The following is a 24,209-nucleotide window of genomic DNA, read 5'->3' on the forward strand; positions in this document are numbered from 1 at the left end:
AGAGTAACACTTCGTAGTGAGGTGTAGTCGGATTAGGACGCAGCCGTCATGTTTTGACAGGGAGTGAAGTAAAAACAGAAAGTAGCAAATCTCTAGCGTGTCATTTGCCGAGAAAGGCGACGTATCTGTCTCTATTTTAACAATTAAATCAAAGGTGAGTCACTTAAATTGCATTTTATTTAGGAATTGGTGATTATTTTCGGATAAAATATGATACGTTCGAGTTGTTCAGTGTCTGAGCTAATTAGCTTTGAGCTAACGTTTGGTGTTTCAGCTAACCAGTGAGCTCGAGCGCTGAGCAAACTTTAATAACAACTGTAAACAATAAATATAGTTAATTTTAATGTCATTAATCTATCTTACATATATTATTGTAGCTAATTAAACACAATTAGGTCAGGATTTATCACTAACACTGACAACACTACATGATCAAAAGTATTTAGACGAACTTTTTAACTAATAAAAGTATTTAATTAACATGTAACATATATGAGATTAAACATACAGCTATCAAAGCTCAATAGACAAATATTGGCAGTGGAATGGAGTTTAATGTCTAACACCTGGACACATCTGGGTGTATTATAGGATTGGACCTAGGGCTGGGCGGTATGACGGTACATTCGGGCTGGGCGGTATGACGGTACATTCGGTATACCGTCTTTGATTTTTGAGTTAATACAACAGCTGTGGCTTCAATAGGACACAGATCATATAATATTGTTTGCCGCTGAAAGCGCTATGGAGCGCCGTGCAGATTCCCTCAATATGGTGAGAAAATAAACAAAAACAGATGGAGGATGAAGAGAGGGAGACCAAATATGCACCGGAAGAACAGGCAGTTAAGAACAGACTGAAACACTTTATACTGCACGGTCTGTCGAGCCACGACTGTTACCACGTATGCAAGGACACGATTCCTCAATCGAGAAAGAAGCTTTCAGAGCGATAATTAAAACTCTGGATTCCAGGTTTGTCTTACGGGGTGAAAATACTTCAGGTCAGTCGCTAAACCGGCGTTATGAGTGAACTGGAAGTGGAGAGACTTAAAGTCGTCCACTTTTCTACAACAGACCAGTGGTCAAGCTGTACAGTGGAGTTTATAAATGTGCTTTTATTAGTTAAAGGGAGAGTTAAGGGTGATTATATAATACTTAAATATTAAATAAACAATACAAATTATAGATATACTGCCGCTCAGGTGGCGCAGCGGTAAAGTACGCTAGCTCACCAGAGTTGGGTTTCTAGATACATCGTATCGAAACTCAGCTCTGCCTTTCCGACTGGGTTGGGCGGCGGTATGAACAACGTTTGGCTGTTGTTCAGGGTCAGGGGTAGAGTCGGAGCGTAGGTCCTCATAACTGGTGCGACTGCGGCCCCTGCTGGTTGACTGACGGCGCCTGCACAGGGCTGAGGAATAACACTCCGTGCGCAGTGTCTCTCGGTGAAAGATGCAGGCTGTACTGACTGCGTGCCGGAGGGGGCGCCAGTCAGTTGAGTGGCGTCCTCAGTCAGCGGCAAAAAGGGTCAAATCAGTATAGAGGAGCAATCAGGGTAACTGGACACGATTAGAATAGGGATAAAAGTTGGGGGAAAAAATAGATAATTAATTAATAAATAAATAAATAAAAATTATAGATATAACTGTACTAAATCACGTGTACTGATTCCATCATATATTGTGATGCATAGCTTATAGTATCAAAACCTTCATTATATACATGCTGAGATTATAACCACAGTAGAATCAACCACAGACACATAAAACATACCGTGATATACCATGAAACCGTCCAAATACCGTGATACAAAATTTTGGTCATACCGCCCAGCCCTAATTGGAACGCTCTTGTCAAAGCATTTTTGACGTTTCTACTTAGTGATTTTGATCCTGTTAAAACCTGGATGGATGTTTGTTTATTTATTAGGATTTTATCGTCATGTTTTACTCTTCGGTTACATTAACGACAGGAACGGTCGTTACTCATCACACAAGATTCATCGGTTCGAGGTTTTAATATCGAACACAGTCATGGACAGTCTTGTATCTCCAGTTCACCTCACTTGCACGTCTTTGGACTGTGGGAGGAAACCCACTCAGACACGGGGAGAACATGCAAACTCCACACAGAAAGGACCCGGACCGCCCCGCCTGGGGATCGAACCCAGGACCTTCTTGCTGCGAGGAGACGGTTCTACCCACTGTGCCGCCCCATGCTGGAACATAGTTAATGCCGTTCAGTTTGCTTTTTTCTGTGTAATTGGAATCGAATATGAGTTATCAAATATCCAAAGCCCAGTAATTATAAAGCTTGCTTAACTGTGGACAGTATCACCCAGGTTCCATCAGGTTATAATTCACGGCAGGCCACTTTGTGGTGGTCGCTCCATAATTCAGTTTTAATGGGTGCAGTTGGGCAGCACTGTGGCTCGGTGGCTAGCACTGTCGCCTCACAGCAAGAAGGTCCTTTCTGTGTGGAGTTTGCATGTTCTCCTTCCCCGTGTCTGCGTGGGTTTCCTCCAGGAGCTCCGGTTTCCTCCCACAGTCCAAACATGTTCAGACGAGGTGAACTGGAGATACAAACACTTGAACTGGTGAATCTTGTGTATCGAGTAACGACCGTTTCTGTCATGAATGTAACCAAAGTGTAAAACATGACGTTAAAATCCTAATAAATAAATACAATGGGTTCAGTCTAACTAGAACTGAGTTTATTCAGGCGGCTTGTAGACACGTTCAGTGTGACATGGCCGTGGTTTTGTAATGATAATGAGGAAATGACTTGAGCTAATGAGTTTATCTGTATCTCTGGTGTCTGAAAGTTTCATTTCTCACCTTATCAACCATCACTTCCCCAATCCTGACTGTAAACGGAGCTGTGATGATACATCAGCGTTACGGAATAAACTAGGGGTGTCCACCATCGTTTTACTAAGAGCTGAACTTAAGAATAGCAAAATAATTGAAGGTTTATTACACTTTACTTCAGTGTATACTATTTAAAGTATTCAAACCAGCTTAGATTTATTTGGGGCCTGGATTCCACAAACATCGATCCATCCACTTGCTGCAGATTTGTCAGATGCATGTACATGTCCAAAGCGACTTACATTACAGTACAGTCTGAGCAATTGAGGGTTAAGGGCCTTGTTTAAGAGCCCAACAGCAGGAAACTGGCAGTGACCTTCGGATTTCTAGTCCAGGACCTTAACCACTTGGCAACAGCTTGCCAATATTCTTTCTGCGTGTTCCAACTGCTATTCTTCTGTTTAAACTCATCCTTAATATGCTAAATAGGATTAATTTTTCTATATTTCAATATTTCCATATTTTCACTTATTGTCTAGTGAAAATAAGTGACCAGCTGATACACCCTGCTAGAAGTATCTTCCTGCCTGTTGTCACTTAAATTACTTTGTATTTTTTACTCAGGCGGTTCTGATCTAAGCCGAAATCCCACCCTAGCTCTTCTCTCTCGGTTTCTCTGAGCGTCTCGCATCAAACGTGTGTCAGAGACGTGTTACTAGTTTTATTTTCATGTTTATAATGTTACTGGCTGATTAGTTAATAGTTCTCGTTGATTAGTTAAGAGTTCGTGTTAATTAGTTAGTTCTAGTCTAGCGCTTTTGTTGGTTAGTTCTTGAGTTCTTGATTAGTTGAGAGTTCTTGTTGTTTAGTGGAGATTTCTAGTTGATTAGTTGAGTTCTAGTTGTTTAGTTGAGAGTTCTTGTTGATTAGTTGAGTTCTAGTTGATTAGTTGAGCTCTAGTTGTTTAGTTGAGATTTCTTGTTGATTAGTTAGTTCTAGTTGATTAGTTAAGTTCTAGTTGATTAGTTGAGTTCTAGTTGATTAGTTGAGAGTTCTTGTTTAGTTGAGTTCTAGTTGATTAGTTGAGTTGTAGTTGATTAGTTGAGTTCTAGTTGATAGTTGAAAGCTCTTGTTGATTAGTTAGGAGTTCTTATTGATTAGTTAAGAGCTTGTGTTAATTAGTTAAAAGTTGTAGTTGAGAGTTTGTGTTGATTAGTTGGGAGTTCTAGTTGATTAGTTAAGAGTTCCTGTTGATTAGTTGAGTTCTAGTTGATTAGTTGAGTTCTAGTTGTTTAGTTAAGAGTTCTTGTTGATTAGTTGAGTTCTAGTTGATTAGTTGAGTTCTAGTTGTTTAGTTGAGATTTATTGTTGATTAGTTAGTAGTTCTTGTTGATTAGTTGAGTTCTAGTTGATTAGTTGAGTTCTAGTTATTTAGTTGAGATTTCTTGTTGATTAGTTAGGAGTTCTAGTTGATTAGTTAAGAGTTCATGTTAATTAGTTAAAAGTTGTAGTTGAGAGTTTGTTAATTATTTAGGATAGTAGTTTAGAATTCTTGTTGATTAGTTAAGAGTTCTTGATTAGTTGAGAGCTTGTGTTGATTAAGAGTGAAGAGTTCTGTTGTTTAAACTCATCCTTAATGTGCTAAATAGGATTTATTTTTCAATATTTCAATATTTCCATATTTTCACTTATTGTCTAGTGAAAATAAGTGACCAGCTGATACACCCTGCTAGAAGTATCTTCCTGCCTGTTGTCACTTAAATTACTTTGTATTTTTTACTCAGGCGGTTCTGATCTAAGCCGAAATCCCACCCTAGCTCTTCTCTCTCGGTTTCTCTGAGCGTCTCGCATCATGGCGGGTCGACCCAACGGGCTGGCTGCAGGGAACAAAATCTGCCAGTTCAAGCTGGTTCTGCTGGGAGAGTCGGCGGTGGGGAAGTCCAGTCTGGTGCTTCGCTTCGTGAAGGGCCAGTTTCACGAGTATCAGGAGAGCACCATCGGAGGTACGCACTCGAAACAAGTCTGTCATCACTAGAGAGCGGGCATTACAGATATGAAAATCATCGGAACTGGTCCTTTAATGTGTACGGCTCGCTCTCTCGTGTGTGTGTGTGTGTGTGTGTGTATAGCGGCGTTCCTCACACAGACGGTCTGCCTGGACGACACGACGGTAAAGTTCGAGATTTGGGACACGGCCGGACAGGAGCGCTATCACAGCCTGGCCCCCATGTACTACAGAGGAGCGCAGGCCGCCATCATCGTCTACGACATCACTAACACGGTAAGTGGGGTCGCAATCTCAGCTGTGCGGTCGGCCGGGCCACGCGTCGACGCAGACACGATCGGCTACGTCTGTGGGGGGAGGGGTGGTTTTGATGGTCAGCGCAGACAGCAGCTAGACGGGCTGGGGGCATCTGCAGACTTGGTGATTGAATTTCGTGGGTGGGCTCAGCACACAGCCCTGTGGAACTCCAGTACTCCTCAGTACTCTTGTGTCCTTCATGAGCTACACGCTGCAGCCGCTCAAAAGGGTTTTTGTGCCTTGCGCCCAGAGTTTCCCTGTGAAACCGGACCTACCACGACCCTGACCAGGATGAGGCGGTTGACGAACATGGAATAAAGGGAACCACATTTTGAACGTTCCTGTTTTCATGTTGTGTAATATTCATCTTTAGTTTTGTCTGAGGTGTCAAGATCATTAGATTACGCCTATTAATGAACAAAAAGTAAATACACGTACCTCCAGATATTTCTATTGACACGAAAACACATTCAAAATGGCACAAACGCGAACAAAAAAGCTGCTCCAGTATTTAATATTCTGTTCTGGCTTCATTCAAATGCACGTCGGTTACAGGACACGTTCGCTCGAGCAAAGAACTGGGTGAAGGAGCTTCAGAAGCAGGCCAGCCCCAACATCGTCATCGCCCTGTCCGGGAACAAGGCCGACCTGGCCAACAAGAGAGCCGTCGACTTCCAGGTACCCACGCGCGTGTGTGTGTGTGTGTGTGTGGAATAATTGTAATTATATAAGTATAAAGTTATGAATCAGCTTTTTCGGATCAGTCGTTTTACATTGTGATTTGTGAATGTAAACAGGAAGCGCAAGCGTACGCTGATGAGAACGGGCTGCTCTTCATGGAGACCTCGGCCAAGACCGCCATGAACGTCAACGAGATCTTCATGGCCATCGGTAATTAAATACGTCATTATGAACTCTGGATTAACGTCTCAATCCTAAACACCCCGGAGGTCCTTACAGACGTGTGTCAGAGACGTGCTCCTAGTTTTATTTTCATGTTTATAATGTTTACTGACTGATTAGTTAATAGTTCTCGTTGATTAGTTAAGAGTTTGTGTTAGTTAGTTCTTGTCTAGCGTTTTTGTTGGTTAGTTATTGAGTTCTTGATTAGTTAAGAGTTCTAGTTGAGAGTTCGTGTTGATTAGTTGGGAGTTCTAGTTGATTAGTTAAGAGTTCATGTTGATTAGTTAAGAATTCTAGTTAAGTATTTAGGACACTAGTTAAGAGTTCTGGATTAGTTGAGAGCTTGTGTTGATTAGTTAAGAGTTCTAGTTGAGAGTTTGTGTTGATTAGTTGGGAGTTCTAGTTGATTATTTAAGATTCTAGTTAAGAGTTCCTGATGATTAGTTAAGAGTTCTTGTTGATTATTTAAGATTCTAGTTAAGAGTTCTTGTTGATTAGTTGAGAGTTCCTGTTGATTAGTTGAGTTCTAGTTGATTAGTTGAGTTCTAGTTGATTAGTTGAGAGTTCTTGTTGATTAGTTAGGAGTTATTGTTGATTAGTTAAGAGCTCGTGTTAATTCGTTAAAAGTTGTAGTTGAGAGTTCTTGTGTTGATTAGTTAAGAGGTCTAGTTGAGAGTTTGTGTTGATTAGTTGGGAGTTCTTGTTGATTAGTTAAGATTCTAGTTAAGAGTTCTTGTTGATTAGTTGAGAGTTCCTGTTGATTAGTTGAGTTCTAGTTGATTAGTTGAGTTCTAGTTGATTAGTTGAGAGTTCTTGTTGATTAGTTAGGAGTTCTTGTTGATTAGTTAAGAGTTCCTGTTGATTAGTTAAGAGTTCCTGTTGATTAGTTAAGAGTTCCTGTTGAGAGTTCGTGTTGATTAGTTGGGAGTTCTAGTTGATTAGTTAAGAATTCTAGTTAAGTATTTAGGACACTAGTTAAGAGTTCTTGTTGATTAGTTAAGAGTTCTTGATTAGTTGATCGCTTGTGTTGATTAGTTAAGAGTTCTAGTTGATTAGTTAAGAGTTTCTGTTGATTAGTTAAGAGTTCTAGTTGAGTATTTAAGATTCTAGTTAGGAGTTCCTGTTGATTAGTTAAGATTCTAGTTAAGAACTCTCAACAAAAACTATTAACTAATTGATTAGTTAAGAGTTTCTGTTGATTAGTTAAGAGTTCTAGTTGAGTATTTAAGATTCTAGTTAGGAGTTCCTGTTGATTAGTTAAGATTCTAGTCAAGAACTCTCAACAACAACTCTCAACTAATCAGTTAAGATTAGTTAAGAGTTCTTGTTGAGAGTTCTTGATTAGTTCTTGTTGATTAGTTAAGAGTTCTATTTAAGAGTTCTTGTTAATTAAGTGTTTTAGTTAAGAGTTCTTGATTAGTTAAGAGTTCCTGGTGATTATTTAAGAGTTCTAGTTAAGTGTTCTAGTTACAAGTTCTTGATTGTTTGAGTTCTTGTTGATTAGTTAAGAGTTCTAGTTAAGAGTTCCAGTTGAGAGTTCTTGATTAGTTAATAGTTCTTGTTGATTTGTTAACAGTTTTAGTTAAGTTTAGTTCTAGTTAAGAGTTCTAGTTAAGAGTTCTAGTTAAAAGTATTACTACTCTGTATTTCTAACGTGTATGTTTGTGACTTATAACTGCAGCGAAGAAGCTCCCCAAGAACGAGTCTCAGAGTGCAGTAGGTGGAGCGAGCGGGCGTGGCCGAACAGGCGTCGACCTCCAAGACTCCGCCCCCCAGACCTCAGGCAGCAAATGCTGCAACTGACCAGCTGATGGATTCCCGGATGGGACGGTCAGTAACGAAGGGTCCAAACATGAAAACAAACGGACAGAAGCTGAACGAATCGCACATGGCGAGATGATTCCTTCAGAGATGGTTTTATTTTATCTGGTTTATCATAAGCTAACGTTTCCTCTCTCTGGTCTTAATCATTTAACTGGTTTTAATGGAAATACTAACACGATTCGTCTTTCATTTCTCCTTTTAACATCGACGATAACAGTTTCGGTTTGGGTGGTGGGTGCATGTAGCAAACCCCCCCCCCCCTTTATTCCAGATGGATAATAACTGGGTCGTTACTTTGTGTTACTCACCGATCCTCCTGACGGGCGGGGCTCGGGTTCGAATCTCACGCTTCCCGAAATCATTTTGTAAACGAGCGGGTGGAGTATTGTTTTTAATCCCAGCAGCTCTGTGCGGACATCGTGGCATTATCGGGGTTCAACAGCGTGTGTGTGTGTGTGTGTGTGTGTGTGTGTGTGTGTGTGTGTGTGTGTGTGTGTGTGTGTGTGTGTGTGTGTGTGTGTGTGTGTGTGTGTGTGTGTGTGTGTGTGTGTGTGTGTGTGTGTGTGTGTGATGTGCGGTCAGCATTAGCTCTGATATCTAATAAAAAAGAAGCATTTTTATCATTGTGGTTTTTCCAGACTGTAAGATACTGAGGTGATAAAGGAGGGAATAAATAAAACTGGGAAGGTGGAGTGTGTTGTGGAGTGTGTTGTGTTTACTGTTGTGTTTACTGTTTGATGTATCCACCCTACTATAAAAACAGACAGAACTCAACATCCCAAAAATGATGGGAACGAATTATTTACACAAGATGCTACACAGGAGACACCACATAATGTAAACAGAAAGCACAAGCGTACGCTGATGAGAACGGCCTGATCTTCATGGAGACGTCAGCCAAAACAGCCATGAATGTCAACCAGCTGAATGCTCTAATCCTCTAAGCCAGGGGTTTTTTAACCTGTGGGGCGTACCTGTCCAGGGGGCGTGGCATTACGAGATTTTTTTACTTCTAAAACTAAAGCAATTAATTTTTCACCCACAGGAAACATATTTGTTTAATGTTATCCAGTTCAGTCTGAAAAATCCTCCTTAAAAATAGGGCTAACCGTGAAGATAAGGGACAAAGACTGCTGTTATAGGACGTGTGTGTGTTTTTAAGAGAGGTGTAGGAGATGCTCTGTTCACAGTGTCGCTATAAGTGAGTCAGGAGTCAATTCATTTGAACCGAATCGTAAGTTTCGAGTAGGGAGGGGGGCGCAGATTCGCGGTCGGCACACGGAGGGGGTAATGTCCTGCTGTAATGTCCAAAAAGGTTGAAAACCCCTGCTCTAAGCCACCCTCCTGGGAGACTCAAGTCCAGGTCTAAAAGATAACTGGCCAGGTCTGGGAGGGGGAAGGTGGAATGAGGAACCGCCTCCAGACCCCAGATAGAGGTTCAAGTGAATGAACAAACTACAGGTTGCATTACGCTTCCTCTCTACTGATGCTGATCTCCACTCTGATTGAGGAGAGTAACCGTGTGCAGTAACCGACCGCTTCTTTTTACCTGCACGGTGAGTTCAACGCATTATCTGTGCAGGCGCCATCGATCAGCCAGCAGAGGTCATAATTGCATCAGTCATGAGGAATTCCCTCCAACATCAAGCCAATCGTTGTTCACGTAGGCGCCCCGCCTGCTGGGTGACAGAGCTGACAGATTTTTTGTTGTTATTGCACTTTTAGATGATGTTTGGACCCCAACTTTACTGAAAATGGGGTTTGTACAATTACCCTATAACCCTAGACTGTACCAGAGATGTTCACAAGTCACAAAATACGAGTCCGAGTCGAGTCACGAGTCAATATAATCTACACAAAACATATATTGGAAATGTAGTGTAGAAATAAAGAAATAATCTGTAAGTTCAGATAAAAAACAACAACAGATTAGCGAGTGTATTTAGCCGTTTTACTTCGTGTCTTTACTTTCCTCCTCATTGTGTAAATGAATGTAATTTCTGTAACAAGAAGGTTCCAGTTAAAAGCTTCAACTGATACGTTTTGTTTTCATTACAGAACAAAAGCGCTCGATAAATCACGGCACAGCGGCCAAAATCCCAAACACAGCAAAAACAATCATAACCGCTGCTTACCTTAGCTTCTGTTCTTCCAGATGCTATTACATTTATAAGCGTGCGTCCCATTAGGAACAGAATCCGTTATTCTGTAAATGTGCTTATAATTAAAAACCTCCAAACTTTTCCCGGTGGTGAAGTAAAACAGGAAGTCGTTAGAAAGCCGATCGAGCGTTTCATTACCGCGTCATCTGTGTGACGCAAACTGAATAAATGCAAATAACAGCATTTCTTACTAACAATTACAATCAGAAGCTCTGATTGGTTCAGAAAGCGTCTTTCAACCATCAGCGCCGATTCTGTAGGAGCGTTCCATTCACCCCGGTCGTTCCTGTGAAGTGCACTACGTAGGGTATTCCACCATTTTAAGTGAGATTCCAATCCAAAGGAGAGAGTAGGGAGCAACGCTTCATCACTACACCGGAAGCTGGCTGGAACATTTACTAATTGCATGTGTTGCAGGTTAAAACGACCGGAGCGTTATTAGAGAGCAGAAAATGACCCGATCAGAATATAATATATGTATAATCATCACACGTAACTAATGTTAACACATGCTGCTGACTTTTGTTGTCTACAAGTCATTTTTTGCAAGTCACGAGTGGAGTCTGAAGTCGCTGTGTGTTCTGTACCGGTTCCAGACTGTGCCAGTTCCACCACCTCAGAGCACTGGTCAAAGCTCACATGAATTTACTTAACAATAAATAAATCATTCGTGCCTGTTTTTGCCTGAATTTTAACTCACAGTGGGAAAGTACAAATCTCAAAAAGTTGTTCACAGCACATGGAACTGCTGCGTCTTTTCTTTTAGTTGTAGTTTTAGTCTTTTAGTTGCACCAAAAAAACAGGTTGGTTGCAAATTAGAAGCTGCCATGTGGAAAAAAAAAACCAGAACCTTTGAGCTTGACTCAAGTTGGGTGCTGATCACATGGTCGACAAAAAGTCTTTAGAGGTCAGAGGTCAGTTTTATGGTCCTGTGGCAGAAGTGACCAGAAGTATGTTTGGAGAAAAAGGTGAGGCAGTGAAACCCAGCAACACGGTATCAGCTGTAAAGCACGGTGGTGGTGGAATTATTACCTGGGCTGTTTTGCTGACAGTAAAACCCACACACCTCATAATGGGTAATGGGACGGCCTTCCCAAATTCCTGACCTTAACCTTATTGAGATTATGTGACCTGTACGCCAACAACTTTGGGTGGATTATACCAGGTTCTGGTTCCACCAGGCAGGATTGTTTGTTTGTTTGTTTATTAGGATTTTAACGTCATGTTTTACACTTCGGTTACATTCATGACAGGACAGGTAGTTACTCATCACACAAGATTCATCAGTTCACAAGTTTAATATCAAACACAGTCATGGACAATTTGGTATCTCCAATTCACCTCACTTGCACGTCTTTGGACTGTGGGAGGAAACCGGAGCTCCCGGAGGAAACCCACGCGGACACGGGGAGAACATGCAAACTCCACACAGAAAGGACCCGGACCGACCCACCTGGGGATCGAACCCAGGACATTCTTGCTGTAAGTTGACAGTGCTACCCACTTAGCCAGGCAGGAATACCCTGGACAGGGCATCAACCCATTGCTGCACATCAGCCACCTCTGATTTCGCCAATCATGTCTGTGTAGACGCCCAGCCGACCGATAGCACAGCTGAGATTTGAACCTGGTAATGGAAACCTGGAAATGCCACAGACTGTGTGCCTGGTATAGTAGGTGCCACAGAGCAGCACAGATCCCAAGAACCTGGGTTTGATCCTCTGATGATTGACATAAGTAATCCAGTCCACATGCAGAAGGTGGACTGGCTGCTCCAAATCACCCCTAGGTTTAAGTGTGCGTTGCCTCGCAATTAATAAGCACCCTGTTTAACTGGTAGCGCCGCGACCCTAACCAGAAACGACCTCTGGGACGCTGTTTGTTGATTGGCTGCTTTGCTCTTTGGCAAACCGCAACCTGATTGGCTAAGCTCCAGTCCGGCGCTTGAACAGTGTTAAACCTCAACATGAGGTCGTATTTCAAATGTAACGTATTATTCTACAAGGGACACTAGATAGGGTGCAAAACACGCGTTTTGCGGCCTAGGTAGTGAGCATACGTAGGAAAAGAGGTTGCGAATTGGGATGTGGCCAGTATGTGCATGCTGTAGGCGGTATATGTAGCTTACAACAGATGAGCATACTAATAATAAACTAGGCATTATATGAGGCCAGGATCGGGATATATAGACAGTTAAAAATATATACATATATATTTATAATCTATAAATATATATATTTATAAATATATTTGTAACTCCGCTTGTGTACGTTTTCTCTTGGATAGCACATTAGCACGACTAGCTGTTGGACTGATTGAAGGTAAGTATAGTGTGTACAGTGTCTGTATATAACACATGTTTGTATATTTATAGATTTATAGGTGTCCACATACTTTTGGCATCACTTAAAATGCATTATATATCATCTGTGCAGCTATAATTTAAGCCTGATGCCTTTTTACTTATATACACTTGTTGTGGACATGCATTGCATGGGATTTCAATGATTCTTGCAACCTGTGATGTATTAGTGTCCACATAAATAGGGTAAGTTTGACTGCATGCGTTAATAAATAAGCCTGGAACAGTGGTCTCTTGCTAAGGTTGCCAGACTGTCACGTTATGATGAGAGGAAACTAGTCCGGGTGGTCAGGTGTAATCAAATAGCCACTAAAAACAGAAAGATTTAGGATGCTGGAACTAAACACAGGCCTTACTGTCCACAGTCAAGCAGGCTTTACATCGATATGAGCAAGAAATGAGCCCTGCTTATAAGTAGACACCCTCAGTTTGTTTACGTTTACATTCATTAATTTTCTTATCCGCTTATCCAATTAGGGTCGCGGAGGTGCTGGAGCCTATCCCAGCTTTTCAATGGGCGCAAGGCACACAGTAACACCCTGGACAGGATGCTAGTCCATCGCTGGGCAAACACACACACACACACATTCACTTATAGGGCAATTCAGTGTCTCCAATTCACCTCACTTGCATGTTTTTGGACTGTGGGAGGAAACCGGAGCTCCTGGAGGAAACCCACACAGACACGGGGAGAACATGCAAACTCCGCACAGAAAGGACCCGGACCGCCCCGCCCGGGGATCGAACCCAGGACCTTCTTGCTGTGAGGCGACAGCGCTACCCACCGAGCCACTGTGCCGCCCTGTTTACATTTACATTTTTGTAAAAGTGACTTACAGTGCTGTGACAGTATACTGTCTAAGCAATTGATGGTTAAGGGCCTTGCTCAAGGGCCCAACAGTTGCAACCTGGCAGTGGTGGGGCTTGAAGCAGCAACCTTTCGATTCATAGTCCAGTACCTTAACCTCTAGGCTACAACTGCCCTGATCACATGGACTAAAGAGAAAGAAGCAGCGGCTTCTCTTTGCTTTATATCTTTTACGTTTATGGTAATGTAAAGCTTGCTTGACTGTGATCAGTGTCGTCTGTTTTCCAGCAGCTTTCAACTCCTGTTTTCTGTGGTTCTTGTCTCACACCTGACCATCCATTAAATACCTTCCAGGGTGTCATGTGGTGTTTAACCTGTCGTTTCCTTGCTCTGTTTCAGATGTCCTTTCATCCGGGGCGTGGATGTCCCCGCGGACGCCCTCCCTCTCAAAATTTCCCCCCTGTTTCCATGCATTTGCCCCCTCCTCAGCATCTTGCCCCCTCTGTCCCCCCTCCGCACCCTTACGACTCCTCGGCGCTCCATCGTTCCGCCTACAACCCTCAGAACACCTACATGTCTAACGTCCCGCCTCGTCTCGACTTCCCACCCTACCCCGTTCCTCCGCCCTCCCAGGGCCCACAGTGCCCCCTGCGCCCTCCTTACCCACCCCTTCCGATGCGCCACGGCTTCCCAGAACCGCCGAACTTTCCCCCGCCGCCTCTGCCCGGCCCTGCCGGCGGCTTCGCGTCCTCTCAGGGCTGTTATCCTTACATCCCACCTCCCCCTCCTCCACCCACGATGCCACCTTCGGTGCCCTTTCAGCCCCCTTACTCCATGAATTACCCCCCTCAGCAGCATGTTCCACCCCCTCCACTGAGTTTCTACCCACCCTCGGAAGCCGGCTCCTTCAAAGCCATGGAGCATTTTCATCATTTCAAGGGCGACAAATCGCCGGACCGGTCGCGGCGTCACAAGGGCTACGGGTACGGCGGGTACGGCGGGCAGAGTGATCGCAGGGAGCGAGGGAGGAGTCTGGACAGAAGGAGGCAGGAGGGAGGAAGGTACAGGTCGGACAGCGAGAGAGGCAGGACTCCGCCCAGGCATCGGAGCCGCGAGCGCAGCAGGTGGGTTTATTACTTTCTACATGCACACTAGCCTACTCGCTCGCTACATACACTGATCAGCCATAACATTAAAACCACCTCCTTGTTTCTACACTCACTGTCCATTTTATCAGCTCCACTTACCATAAAGAAACACTTTGTAGTTCTACAATTACTGACTGTAGTCCATCTGTTTTTCTGCATGCTTTGTTAGCCCCTTTCACCCTGTTCTTCAATGGTCAGGACCCCCACAGGACCACCACAGAGCAGGTATTATTTAGGTGGTGGATGATTCTCAGCACTGCAGTGACACTGACATGGTGGTGGTGTGTTAGTGTGTGTTGTGCTGGTATGAGTGGATCAGACACAGCAGCGCTGCTGGAGTTTTTAAACACCTCACTGTCACTGCTGGACTGAGAATAGTCCACCAATTAAAAACATCCAGCCAACAGCGCCCCGTGGGCAGCGTCCTGTGACCACCGATGAAGGTCTAGAAGATGACCGACTCAAACAGCAGCAATAGATGAGCGATCGTCTCTGACTTTACATCTACAAGGTGGACCGACTAGGTAGGCGTGTCTAATAGAGTGGACAGTGAGTGGACACGGTATTTAAAACCTCCAGCAGCGCTGCTGTGTCTGATCCACTCATACCAGCACAACACACACTAACACACCACCACCATGTCAGTGTCACTGCAGTGCTGAGAATGATCCACCACCTAAATAATACCTGCTCTGTGGGGGTCCTGTGGGGGTCCTGACCATTGAAGAACAGCAGGAAAGGGGGGTAACAAAGCATGTAGAGAAACAGATGGACTACAGTCAGTAATTGTAGAACTACAAAGTGCTTCTATATGGTAAGTGGAGCTGATAACATGGACAGTGAGTGTAGAAACAAGGAGGTGGTTTTAATGTTATGGCTGATCTCTAGTTAGCAAGTATGGGGTCAGGCAAACCTGTTATGCTATTCTATTTAAACTAGGTTAGTTGTTCTGTCCTATTTTAACTGTTTCAGAACAGAAATGTCAAGATTTGAATGTCTGCGTCAGGTCTTTTTATCTGATTGATTCTGTACCTTTTATTCATGTATTTTCTGCTGTTCGTAGGGAGCGGTACCGACACCGGGACAGCCGGAGCTCTCCTCCGTCAGACCGGCACAGGAAACGTCCGCGCAGCCGCTCGCCGAGCCGAGAGAGAAAGCGTGGACGGACCGAGGAGGACCGAGACAGGGAAAGAGACCGGGACCGAGAGAGAGAGAGGGAACGGGACAAGGACAGGAGGACGGATGGACCGGGTGGAAGTAGAGAGAGAGCGAACAGAGAGACGGAGGATGAGGAGAAGGAGGAGGAGGAAGAGTTTCTGAAGCCGGCGTGGATCCGCTGCACTCACGCCGAAAACTACTACTCCAACGACCCCATGGACCAAGTGGTAACTCACTTCATTATTACCATACACACCGATCAGCCATAACATTAAAACCACCTCCTTCTTTCTACACTCACTGTCCACTTACCATATAGAAGCACTTTGTAGTTCTACAATTACTGACTGTAGTCCATCTGTTTCTCTACATACTTTGTTAGCCCCCTTTCACCATGTTCTTCAATGGTCAGGACCCCCACAGGACCACCACAGAGCAGGTATTATTTAGGTGGTGGATGATTCTCGGCACTGCAGTGACACTGACATGGTGGTGGTGTGTTAGTGTGTGTTGTGCTGGAGTTTTTATACACCGTGTCCACTCACTGTCCACTCTATTAGACACTCCTACCTAGTCGGTCCACCTCGTAGATGTAAAGTCAGAGACGATCGCTCGTCTATTGCTGCTGTTTGAGTCGGTCATCTTCTAGACCTTCATCGGTGGTCACAGGACGCTGCCCACGGGGCGCTGTCGGCTGGATATTTTTTGGTTGGTGGACGATTCTCAGTCCAGCAGTGACAGTGAGGTGTCCATCAGCGCTCCAGCACAACACACACTAACACACCACCACCATGTCAGTGTCACTGCAGTGCCGAGAATCATCCACCACCTAAATAATACCTGCTCTGTGGTGGTCCTGTGGGGGTCCTGACCACAAAGCATGTAGAGAAACAGATGGACTACAGTCAGTAATTGTAGAACGACAAAGTGCTTCTATATGGTAAGTGGACAGTGAGTGTAGAAAGAAGGAGGTGGTTTTAAGTGTAATTTGTGAGGAGGATGGTCTCTTTACCTAAAGCCCTTGTTAAACCTGTTGGCTCATCTGAAATGGAGAGTCCATACGTTGTTTGTTTTAAACCCGTCTTTACCAAGCTGTCTAACACCCTTCTCGTTCCTAGGGAGACTCTACGGTAGTGGGCACCAGTAAACTCAGGGTCCTGTATGAGCGTTTCGAGGAAGAGCTGGGCCGGCGTCAGGAACGAGCCAGGTCCTCCAAACCGAAGTGGGAGCCACCCAAAACCAAACTGGACCTGGATCATGGTGAGGTTTTCTCTTCTACATGTACTAAACCAATCAAGGTCAACGAATCACTCCTGAAGCTTAACATAGACTTGGAAGGTACATGACAGGGGGACAGTCCCCTGAGTTACTTATTTACCTTAGAATTTACCTCAGATAAGGTCAGGAGGGTCAAAGCAAAAACGACAGCCAACCAAATTGGACAAAAAATTCTTGATGCTTTTTGAGGAGTGTGGAGCTCCTGTTCCATGTGGCACACAACTAACACATCATACGACAATAAGATCATTATGCAACTGTACAGTGCTTATCCACGGTGGCTCAGTGGGTAGCACGGTCGCCTCACAGCACGAAGATCCCCAGGTGGAGCGGTCTGGGTCATTTCTGTGTGGTCATTTCTGGGTCATGTCTGTGTGGGTTTCCTCCGGGTGCTCCGGTTTCCTCCCACAGTACAAAGACGTGCAAGTGAGGTGAACTGGAGATACTAAATTGTCCACGACTGTGTCTGATATTAAACTTGGACTGATGAATCTTGTGTAATGAGTAACGACCGTTCCTGTCACGAATGTAACCAGAGTGTAAAACATGACGTTAAAATCCTAATAAACAAACAAACAAACATCAAGTCTCATTGTGGCGCCATAACTGGGATAGTTTGAGAATGTTTTGCTGCTTTGGGGTCTAAGACACTTGCTGTAATTGCTGGAAGCTGTTTTTTTTATTATAATACTATATAATTACTTTTATATTGTGGTTATAAGCGGTGAGGGTGGGAGGAGGAGTGATCGCTCGTGTCTGAGAGACTCTTATAGTCTGGATTTTTGGACGCTCAAAGAAGCTTTAAGGGGAAGAAGATTTTCATGTGATAATGACGTTGAAAGCAGCGCTGCATCAGTGGCTACACGCTCAACCAAAAACAGTTTTTGCAGACGGCATTATAAAGCTGGTATTGAAAGGCGACGATGTAGAAAAGTGATGGAGTTTGGTTTTCACTCACTCGCTCACTTTCTTAACTGCTTATCCAATTAGGGTTGCGGGCAAGCCGTAGTCTAGTGGTTAGGGTACTGGACTAGTAATCAAAAGGTTTTTGGACTGTGGGAGGAAACCGGAGCTCCCGGAGGAAACCCACGCGGACACGGGGAGAACATGCAAACTCCACACAGGACGGACCCGGACCGTCCCGCCTGGGGATCGAACCCAGGACCTTCTTGCTGTGAGGCGACAGTGCTACCCACCGAGCCACCGTGCTGTTTGGTTTTGAGCTTCCTGGATGGGCATTGATCCATTACATTTACATTTTTGCCATTTAGCAGACACTTTTATCCAAAGCGCCTTACAGTGTAAGCAATTGAGGGTTAAGGGCCTGACTCAAGGGCCCAACAGTGACAACCTGGCAGTGGTGGGGTTTGAACCAGCGACCTTCTGCTTACTAGTCCTGTACCTTAACCACTAGACTACAACTGCCCTATTACACGGCAAAACACACACACACACCTGCCACCAGGTGAGGGACAGGGGGTGACCATGTCTCATACACACACACGCACACACACGCGCACACACACCTACACCTGCCACCAGGTGAGGGACAGGGGGTGACCATGTCTCATACACACACACGCACACACACGCGCACACACACCTACACCTGCCACCAGGTGAGGGACAGGGGGTGACCATGTCTCATACACACACACGCACACACACACACACACCTACACCTGCCACCAGGTGAGGGACAGGGGGTGACCATGTCTCATACACACACACGCACACACACGCACACACCTACACCTGCCACCAGGTGAGGGACAGGGGGTGACCATGTCTCATACACACACACACACACACACACCTACACCTGCCACCAGGTGAGGGACAGGGGGTGACCATGTCTCATACACACACACGCACACACACACACACACCTACACCTGCCACCAGGTGAGGGACAGGGGGTGACCATGTCTCATACACACACACACACACACCTACACCTGCCACCAGGTGAGGGACAGGGGGTGACCATGTCTCATACACACACACACACACCTACACCTGCCACCAGGTGAGGGACAGGGGGTGACCATGTCTCATACACACACACACACACCTACACCTGCCACCAGGTGAGGGACAGTGGGTGACCATGTCTCATACACACACACACACACCTACACCTGCCACCAGGTGAGGGACAGTGGGTGACCATGTCTCATACACACACACACACACGCACACACACACACACACAAACTGATCGTTTTTACTACCTCATTAATGTAAATATTATAATTTTTATTGTTCTTATTTTGCACTGTTTCTATTAATATTTTATTCTATTTTATAATTTTTTTGCACATGTAACTGTTCTGTATATTTTTGTTCTTTCTTATTTTTATTTTTATTATTTCTCTGTAACTTGCTTTGGCAAATACGAATGTCCTTATTTGTCATGCCAATAAAGCTTCTTTTGAGTTTGAGTTTGAGCGTGTGTGTGTGTTACAGACGAGAGCTCGAGTGATTCGGACTGTGACTCGGACGGAGACAGCAGTTGCTCCAGCAGCTCCGACTCCGACTTGTTTGACGTGATCGCCGAAATCAAGAGGAAGAAGGCGCACCCCGACCGGCTCCACGAGGAGCTCTGGTACAACGATCCCGGACAGGTCTGATCACCTCACTGCTCAGAATAGAATCAGTACTGTTCATCAACGGGTGGTTCAGAAGTATGTGGACACTCGACCATAAGTGTCCACTGAGTCGATGAGTCTGTGTGGAAGCCTAGTGACCCACCCTGCTCCCTACCTCTAAGTAATTATTAGAGGTGCAAACGTACTTGCACACGGTTTAAATCGGAATGTTCAAATATCTCAAGCTCAGGTGTCCACATATTTTTGAAAATATTAAACAACAAGGTTATGGTGTTTAATTCATCCGTACTTCTGTTTGTCTTGTAGATGAACGACGGTCCGTTGTGTAAGTGCAGCGCCAAAGCCAGGCGCACAGGAATCCGGCACAGTATTTACCCCGGGGAAGAGGTACCTGTATAAACAGACACCATTTTTACCCTGATCCTAAAGTATGGCTCAGTACTGATCGTACCGACTCTATCTAACGTGATCTCTTGATATTCGCATGTACAGCTGGTGAAGACGTGCCGTCCCATGACCAACAACGCCGGCAAACTCTTCCATTACAGAATCACAGTGTCTCCGCCCACCAACTTCCTGGTACGTCTTCGGTCAGCCTGACTTTATTGTGCTGTGATTAGCAAATATGGGAGTCTTGACTGTCAACGTTTCTTAATAAGAATGTACAAGGATTCTAGGTGTTTAATCCTTTACAGTGCATGATATTATCAATAGATTTAGGCAAAGCAAGTTTATTTGTATAGAACAGGGGGGCGCAATACGTCGATCGTGGTTTACCAGTCGATAACACAGTACACGCTGGTGGATCACGTCTCATTCAAACAGGTCAACCTAAAGAACCGCGAATCTAGATTCATCAGTAGCCAGTTTGTGCCATGCACCGTTTGTGAAGATGAGAGCGCAACCGAGCGCGAAGAAACCAAAAACGCTTCGATTCGGGCGAGAACGCTGCGGAGACGCTGGTTCATTCATACGTGGAAGAAGCCGAGGAGGAATCTGAACCCTCAATCTGACATTCATGTGAAGTCAAGCGCCTCTGCTGGACGATTTTGGAACTTGCTGGCTGAGGAAAAATATCCAAACATGAGAAAATGTGCCACATATTTGACAGCATTTTTGGATCGACCTGCTTGTGTGAATCAGCCTTTTCAACATGAAAATAATGAAGCGTAAATATGGGTCCACACTTATCTGGAAGCTGCTTGAGAATCGGTATCAGCAGCTCCTCTCCAGACTACACGAACCTGACCGTCAGTGTGATTTTTCACTCGCTCGCCCTGTAAAGCTGAACATCAATGTAGGAACTGAAGCGCATTTTAAAGAGCTTCAAAGCTTTTTTTGAAAAATGATGAGGCCGACCTTTTTAAAAAGTAGATGGCGATGACCTGTCGACTGAAATAGTAGATCTCGAGCCACGAAAGTGTGGGCACCCCTGGCCTAGCACCTTTCATACACAGTGGTAATTCAGTGCTTCACATAGGGAAAAATTTAAAGCATCGAAACATTCCTGAGATCTAGAACATGAAGAACTAAAAGAACATAAGGTATATTTGATAAAACGTAAAAGGATTTCAAAATAAAGATCTTATTGAGGCTGAAGTGCAGTAATAATAGAGTGCAAAATGTAGAGCTCAATCATAGGCAGACGAAAAGAGAAGAGTTTTTAACCTGGATTTAAACATTTCTACATTTGGGGCACATCTAATCTAATATCTCCTGGCAGTCTGTTCCAGTTCCAGTTATATGCAGCGTAACGGCTTAATGCTGCCTCACCATGTTTAGTTTGGACTCTGGGCTCGACTAGCTGACCCGAGTCCAGAGATCTAAGAGTTTATATTCTCTAAACGTAGAAACCGTTCAGGGTTTTATAGACCAGTAGCAGCACTTTAAACTCTATTCTGTAACTAACCGGAAGCCAGCGTAGGAATCCAGGTTTTAGAACTGGACCGATCTGTTCTCTTCGTCTTCTGAGCGAGCTCTAACTGTTTAATGGTCTTTTTGGGGAGTCGAGTTAAGAGACCAGTACAATAGTCTAATCCTACTGGAGATGGATGAGCTCCTTTAGATCTTGTTGGGACACCAGAACCTTGATTCTGGATATATTTTTAAGATGACAGAAGGCTGTTTTGGTGATGGTTTTGATTTTAAATAAATAAATAAATAAATTTCGACTATGTGTGAAGTGAGCAATAGATTGGACAACAAAGATGTCCAGCTTAGATTGAGAAGGCTTGGACGAGCGGTTCCATATTGCTGATACTTATCTGTGTTTCTTTTGTTTTGTTGTCCGTCAGACTGACCGGCCGACGGTGATCGAGTACGACGACCACGAGTACCTGTTTGAGGGCTTCTCTCTCTTCTCACACACCCCTCTTACTAACGTAAGCACCGTAAACAAATTCATTGCTCACTTCATATATGGTCGAATTGTATTTTTTAATTCTCTGTCTGCTGCTTCTCTCTCCATTCAGATCCCGTTGTGCAGGGTGATCCGGTTCAACATCGATTACATCATCCACTTTATAGAGGAGGTGGGACCTGAGGTCAGTCTGCCCCCCTCCGTCATCCTTCCTTTTATTATTATTATTAGTTTATTTATTATTATTAATTCCTGATTCTGTGTGAACGTCTGTAGAATTACTGTGTGAAAGGACTGGAGCTTTTCTCTTCGTATGTGTTCCAAGACATACTGGAACTGTACGACTGGAACCTCACAGGTACTGCACAGGTTTGCTCCACAATACGATGCCCATTTGATGTCTTTATGCACTGTTTGGCCAAAAATATGTGGACACTCTTCCTTCTTATTTATTAATTTAATCATTTTTTCCAATTTTCCTCCCAATCTGGTCGTATCCAATTACCTGCTTGCGTTACGCTTCTTCTCTACTGATGCTGATCTCCACTTCTGATTGAGGAGAGTCGTGACTAACACACGCCCCCCCCCCCCCCCCCCCCTCCGACACGTGTTCGGTAGCCGACTGCATCTTTTTACCTGCACTAGGCGAGTTCATTTGTGGATCAGCTTTGTGTACGGAGAGCCACACCCTGATCAACGCGTTATTCCATCAATCAGCCAGCAGAGGTCGTAATAGCATCAGTTATGAGGTCCCGGCTCCAGCTTCCCACCCTGTACGAACAGCCGTAGCCTAGTGGTTAAGGCACAGGACTAGTAATCCAAAGGTTGCTGGTTCAAGCCCCACCACTGCTACGTTGCTGCCCTTGAGCAAGGCCCTTAACCCTCAGACTGTATACTGTAACTGTAATGTAAGTCGCTTCGGATAAAGGCGGCTACTAACTGCCGAAAGTGTAAAAATGTAAACGTTGATCATGTAGGCGCCCGGCCCGGCCGGATGGCAGAACCGGCAAGTTCGAAATGTCAGCTCTGGTGTGCTAGAATGTTTTACTGCTGCGCCACCTGAGCGTCTTTCTTCCTTCTTGTTGATTCCAGTCATTATTCACACCCAGCAGGTGTCCCTGTTTACAAAGCCAGATCCATTAAAACCCTGCACAAGACCTGGACCCTGATCTTAACCCCATCTAGCATTTTTGGGTCGAATTTGAATGTTGACTGCGAGCCAGGCCTTCCCATTCAGCATCAGTGCACGATTTACCAAATTCCCACAGGACCTTTATGGAAACATAGCGATTTTTTGCACCACGGATCGTTTTCACATAAGATATCATTTCACACACTGGTGGGGCCGGGAGGATTTAAAATAGTATAACCACACTACTCACAAATGATGGAAAATCAGTGAGCGTTTTCGCTGTGATGAGACGCTCCCACCTAGTGGTGATAGGCGGCAACAACACCTGAAGTGTGTTGGAAATGGAAGCCGTGTTTTTATTGCTTGTGTACTGATCTCTGATTATTTATTCATTCTGTGCGACCCATTAACGATCAGAGACTGTTGTTCTCGTGAAGAAAGGAGGAAGGCGGCTCCGTAATAATGCCTCATGGTCTCATAATAGGATGTCCAACAAGCTCACGGTCTAGCGTCCATATCATTTTAAAGACAAGAGCCACATTTCACGTCTGTTATTAAATCACACTCATAAATTGAATGATAGAATAAGTAGAAGCTACGATACACAGCACAGCTCCCTTAATAGTTGAATGGAAACCTAGAACATCCAGCGACGGTGCAAGACGAAATTTCTCGTCCGCTGGGCGGCCACATGAACAACGATCGGCTGTTGTTCATTCAGGGAGGGAGCCGGACAGAGACCTCATAACTGGTGCAATTACGACCTCTGCTGGCTGGTCTCTCAGTGCACAAGGCTGATCCGCATATGAACTCGCCTCGTGCGGGTGAAAAGAGGCTGTCGGTACTGCACACGTGTCGGAGGGGGCGTGTGTCAGTTGCGAAGCTTCTCAGTCAGCAGTGGAGGGATGTATCGTTAGAGGTGAAGCGTAACGCAACCAGGGTGATTGAATACGACTAGATTAGGGGTGAAAATTGGGGGAAAAATTCGGAGAAAAAGAAGGAAACGATCAGAAATATTCACCCCCCCAACACACACACACACACACACACACACACACACACACCTTGAAGGTATTATTTATATTTACGATTTACATTTTCAGCATTTAGTACACGCTGTTTATTCAAAGGGACTTACAATACTTTGACAGTATATTATCTAAGTAATTAAAGGGTTAAGGGCCTTGCTCAAGGGCCCAACAGTGGCAACCTGGCGTTGCTGGGGCTTGAACCAGCAACCTTTTGATTACAAGTTCAGTATCTTAACCCTACTGGCAGTTGTAATATGGTGATGTGTGTAGAATTGAATGAAATCTACCGGACGTCTCAGTAATCGAAGGACGTATATT

General features: G+C 44.5%; 2 protein-coding genes across 2 annotated transcripts in view; both read left to right on the plus strand.

The window, feature by feature from the left end:
* The first annotated feature begins 4,600 nt into the window (after nt 1–4,600).
* LOC134321516 (ras-related protein Rab-5C-like) lies at nt 4,601–8,533 on the plus strand. Its single transcript, XM_063003307.1, has 5 exons — nt 4,601–4,815; nt 4,942–5,093; nt 5,670–5,792; nt 5,912–6,005; nt 7,699–8,533. The coding sequence occupies exons 1-5, from the start codon at nt 4,665–4,667 to the stop codon at nt 7,818–7,820; spliced, it is 642 nt and encodes a 213-aa protein (XP_062859377.1). The 5' UTR covers nt 4,601–4,664; the 3' UTR covers nt 7,821–8,533.
* Nucleotides 8,534–12,256: 3,723 nt separating this feature from the next.
* drosha (drosha ribonuclease III) overlaps nt 12,257–24,209 on the plus strand; it is a 78,109-nt gene continuing 66,156 nt past the window's right edge. The window contains exons 1-10 of the mRNA XM_063003308.1: nt 12,257–12,324; nt 13,573–14,297; nt 15,385–15,706; nt 16,598–16,739; nt 19,227–19,384; nt 19,676–19,756; nt 19,862–19,948; nt 21,664–21,750; nt 21,841–21,912; nt 22,005–22,086. Coding sequence (XP_062859378.1) covers nt 13,573–14,297; nt 15,385–15,706; nt 16,598–16,739; nt 19,227–19,384; nt 19,676–19,756; nt 19,862–19,948; nt 21,664–21,750; nt 21,841–21,912; nt 22,005–22,086 — 1,756 coding nt within the window. The 5' untranslated portion in view covers nt 12,257–12,324. The remainder of the gene's footprint in view (nt 12,325–13,572; nt 14,298–15,384; nt 15,707–16,597; nt 16,740–19,226; nt 19,385–19,675; nt 19,757–19,861; nt 19,949–21,663; nt 21,751–21,840; nt 21,913–22,004; nt 22,087–24,209) is intronic.

Source organism: Trichomycterus rosablanca, chromosome 10, assembly GCF_030014385.1.
Source record: "Trichomycterus rosablanca isolate fTriRos1 chromosome 10, fTriRos1.hap1, whole genome shotgun sequence".
Taxonomy (NCBI): Eukaryota; Metazoa; Chordata; class Actinopteri; order Siluriformes; family Trichomycteridae; genus Trichomycterus; species Trichomycterus rosablanca.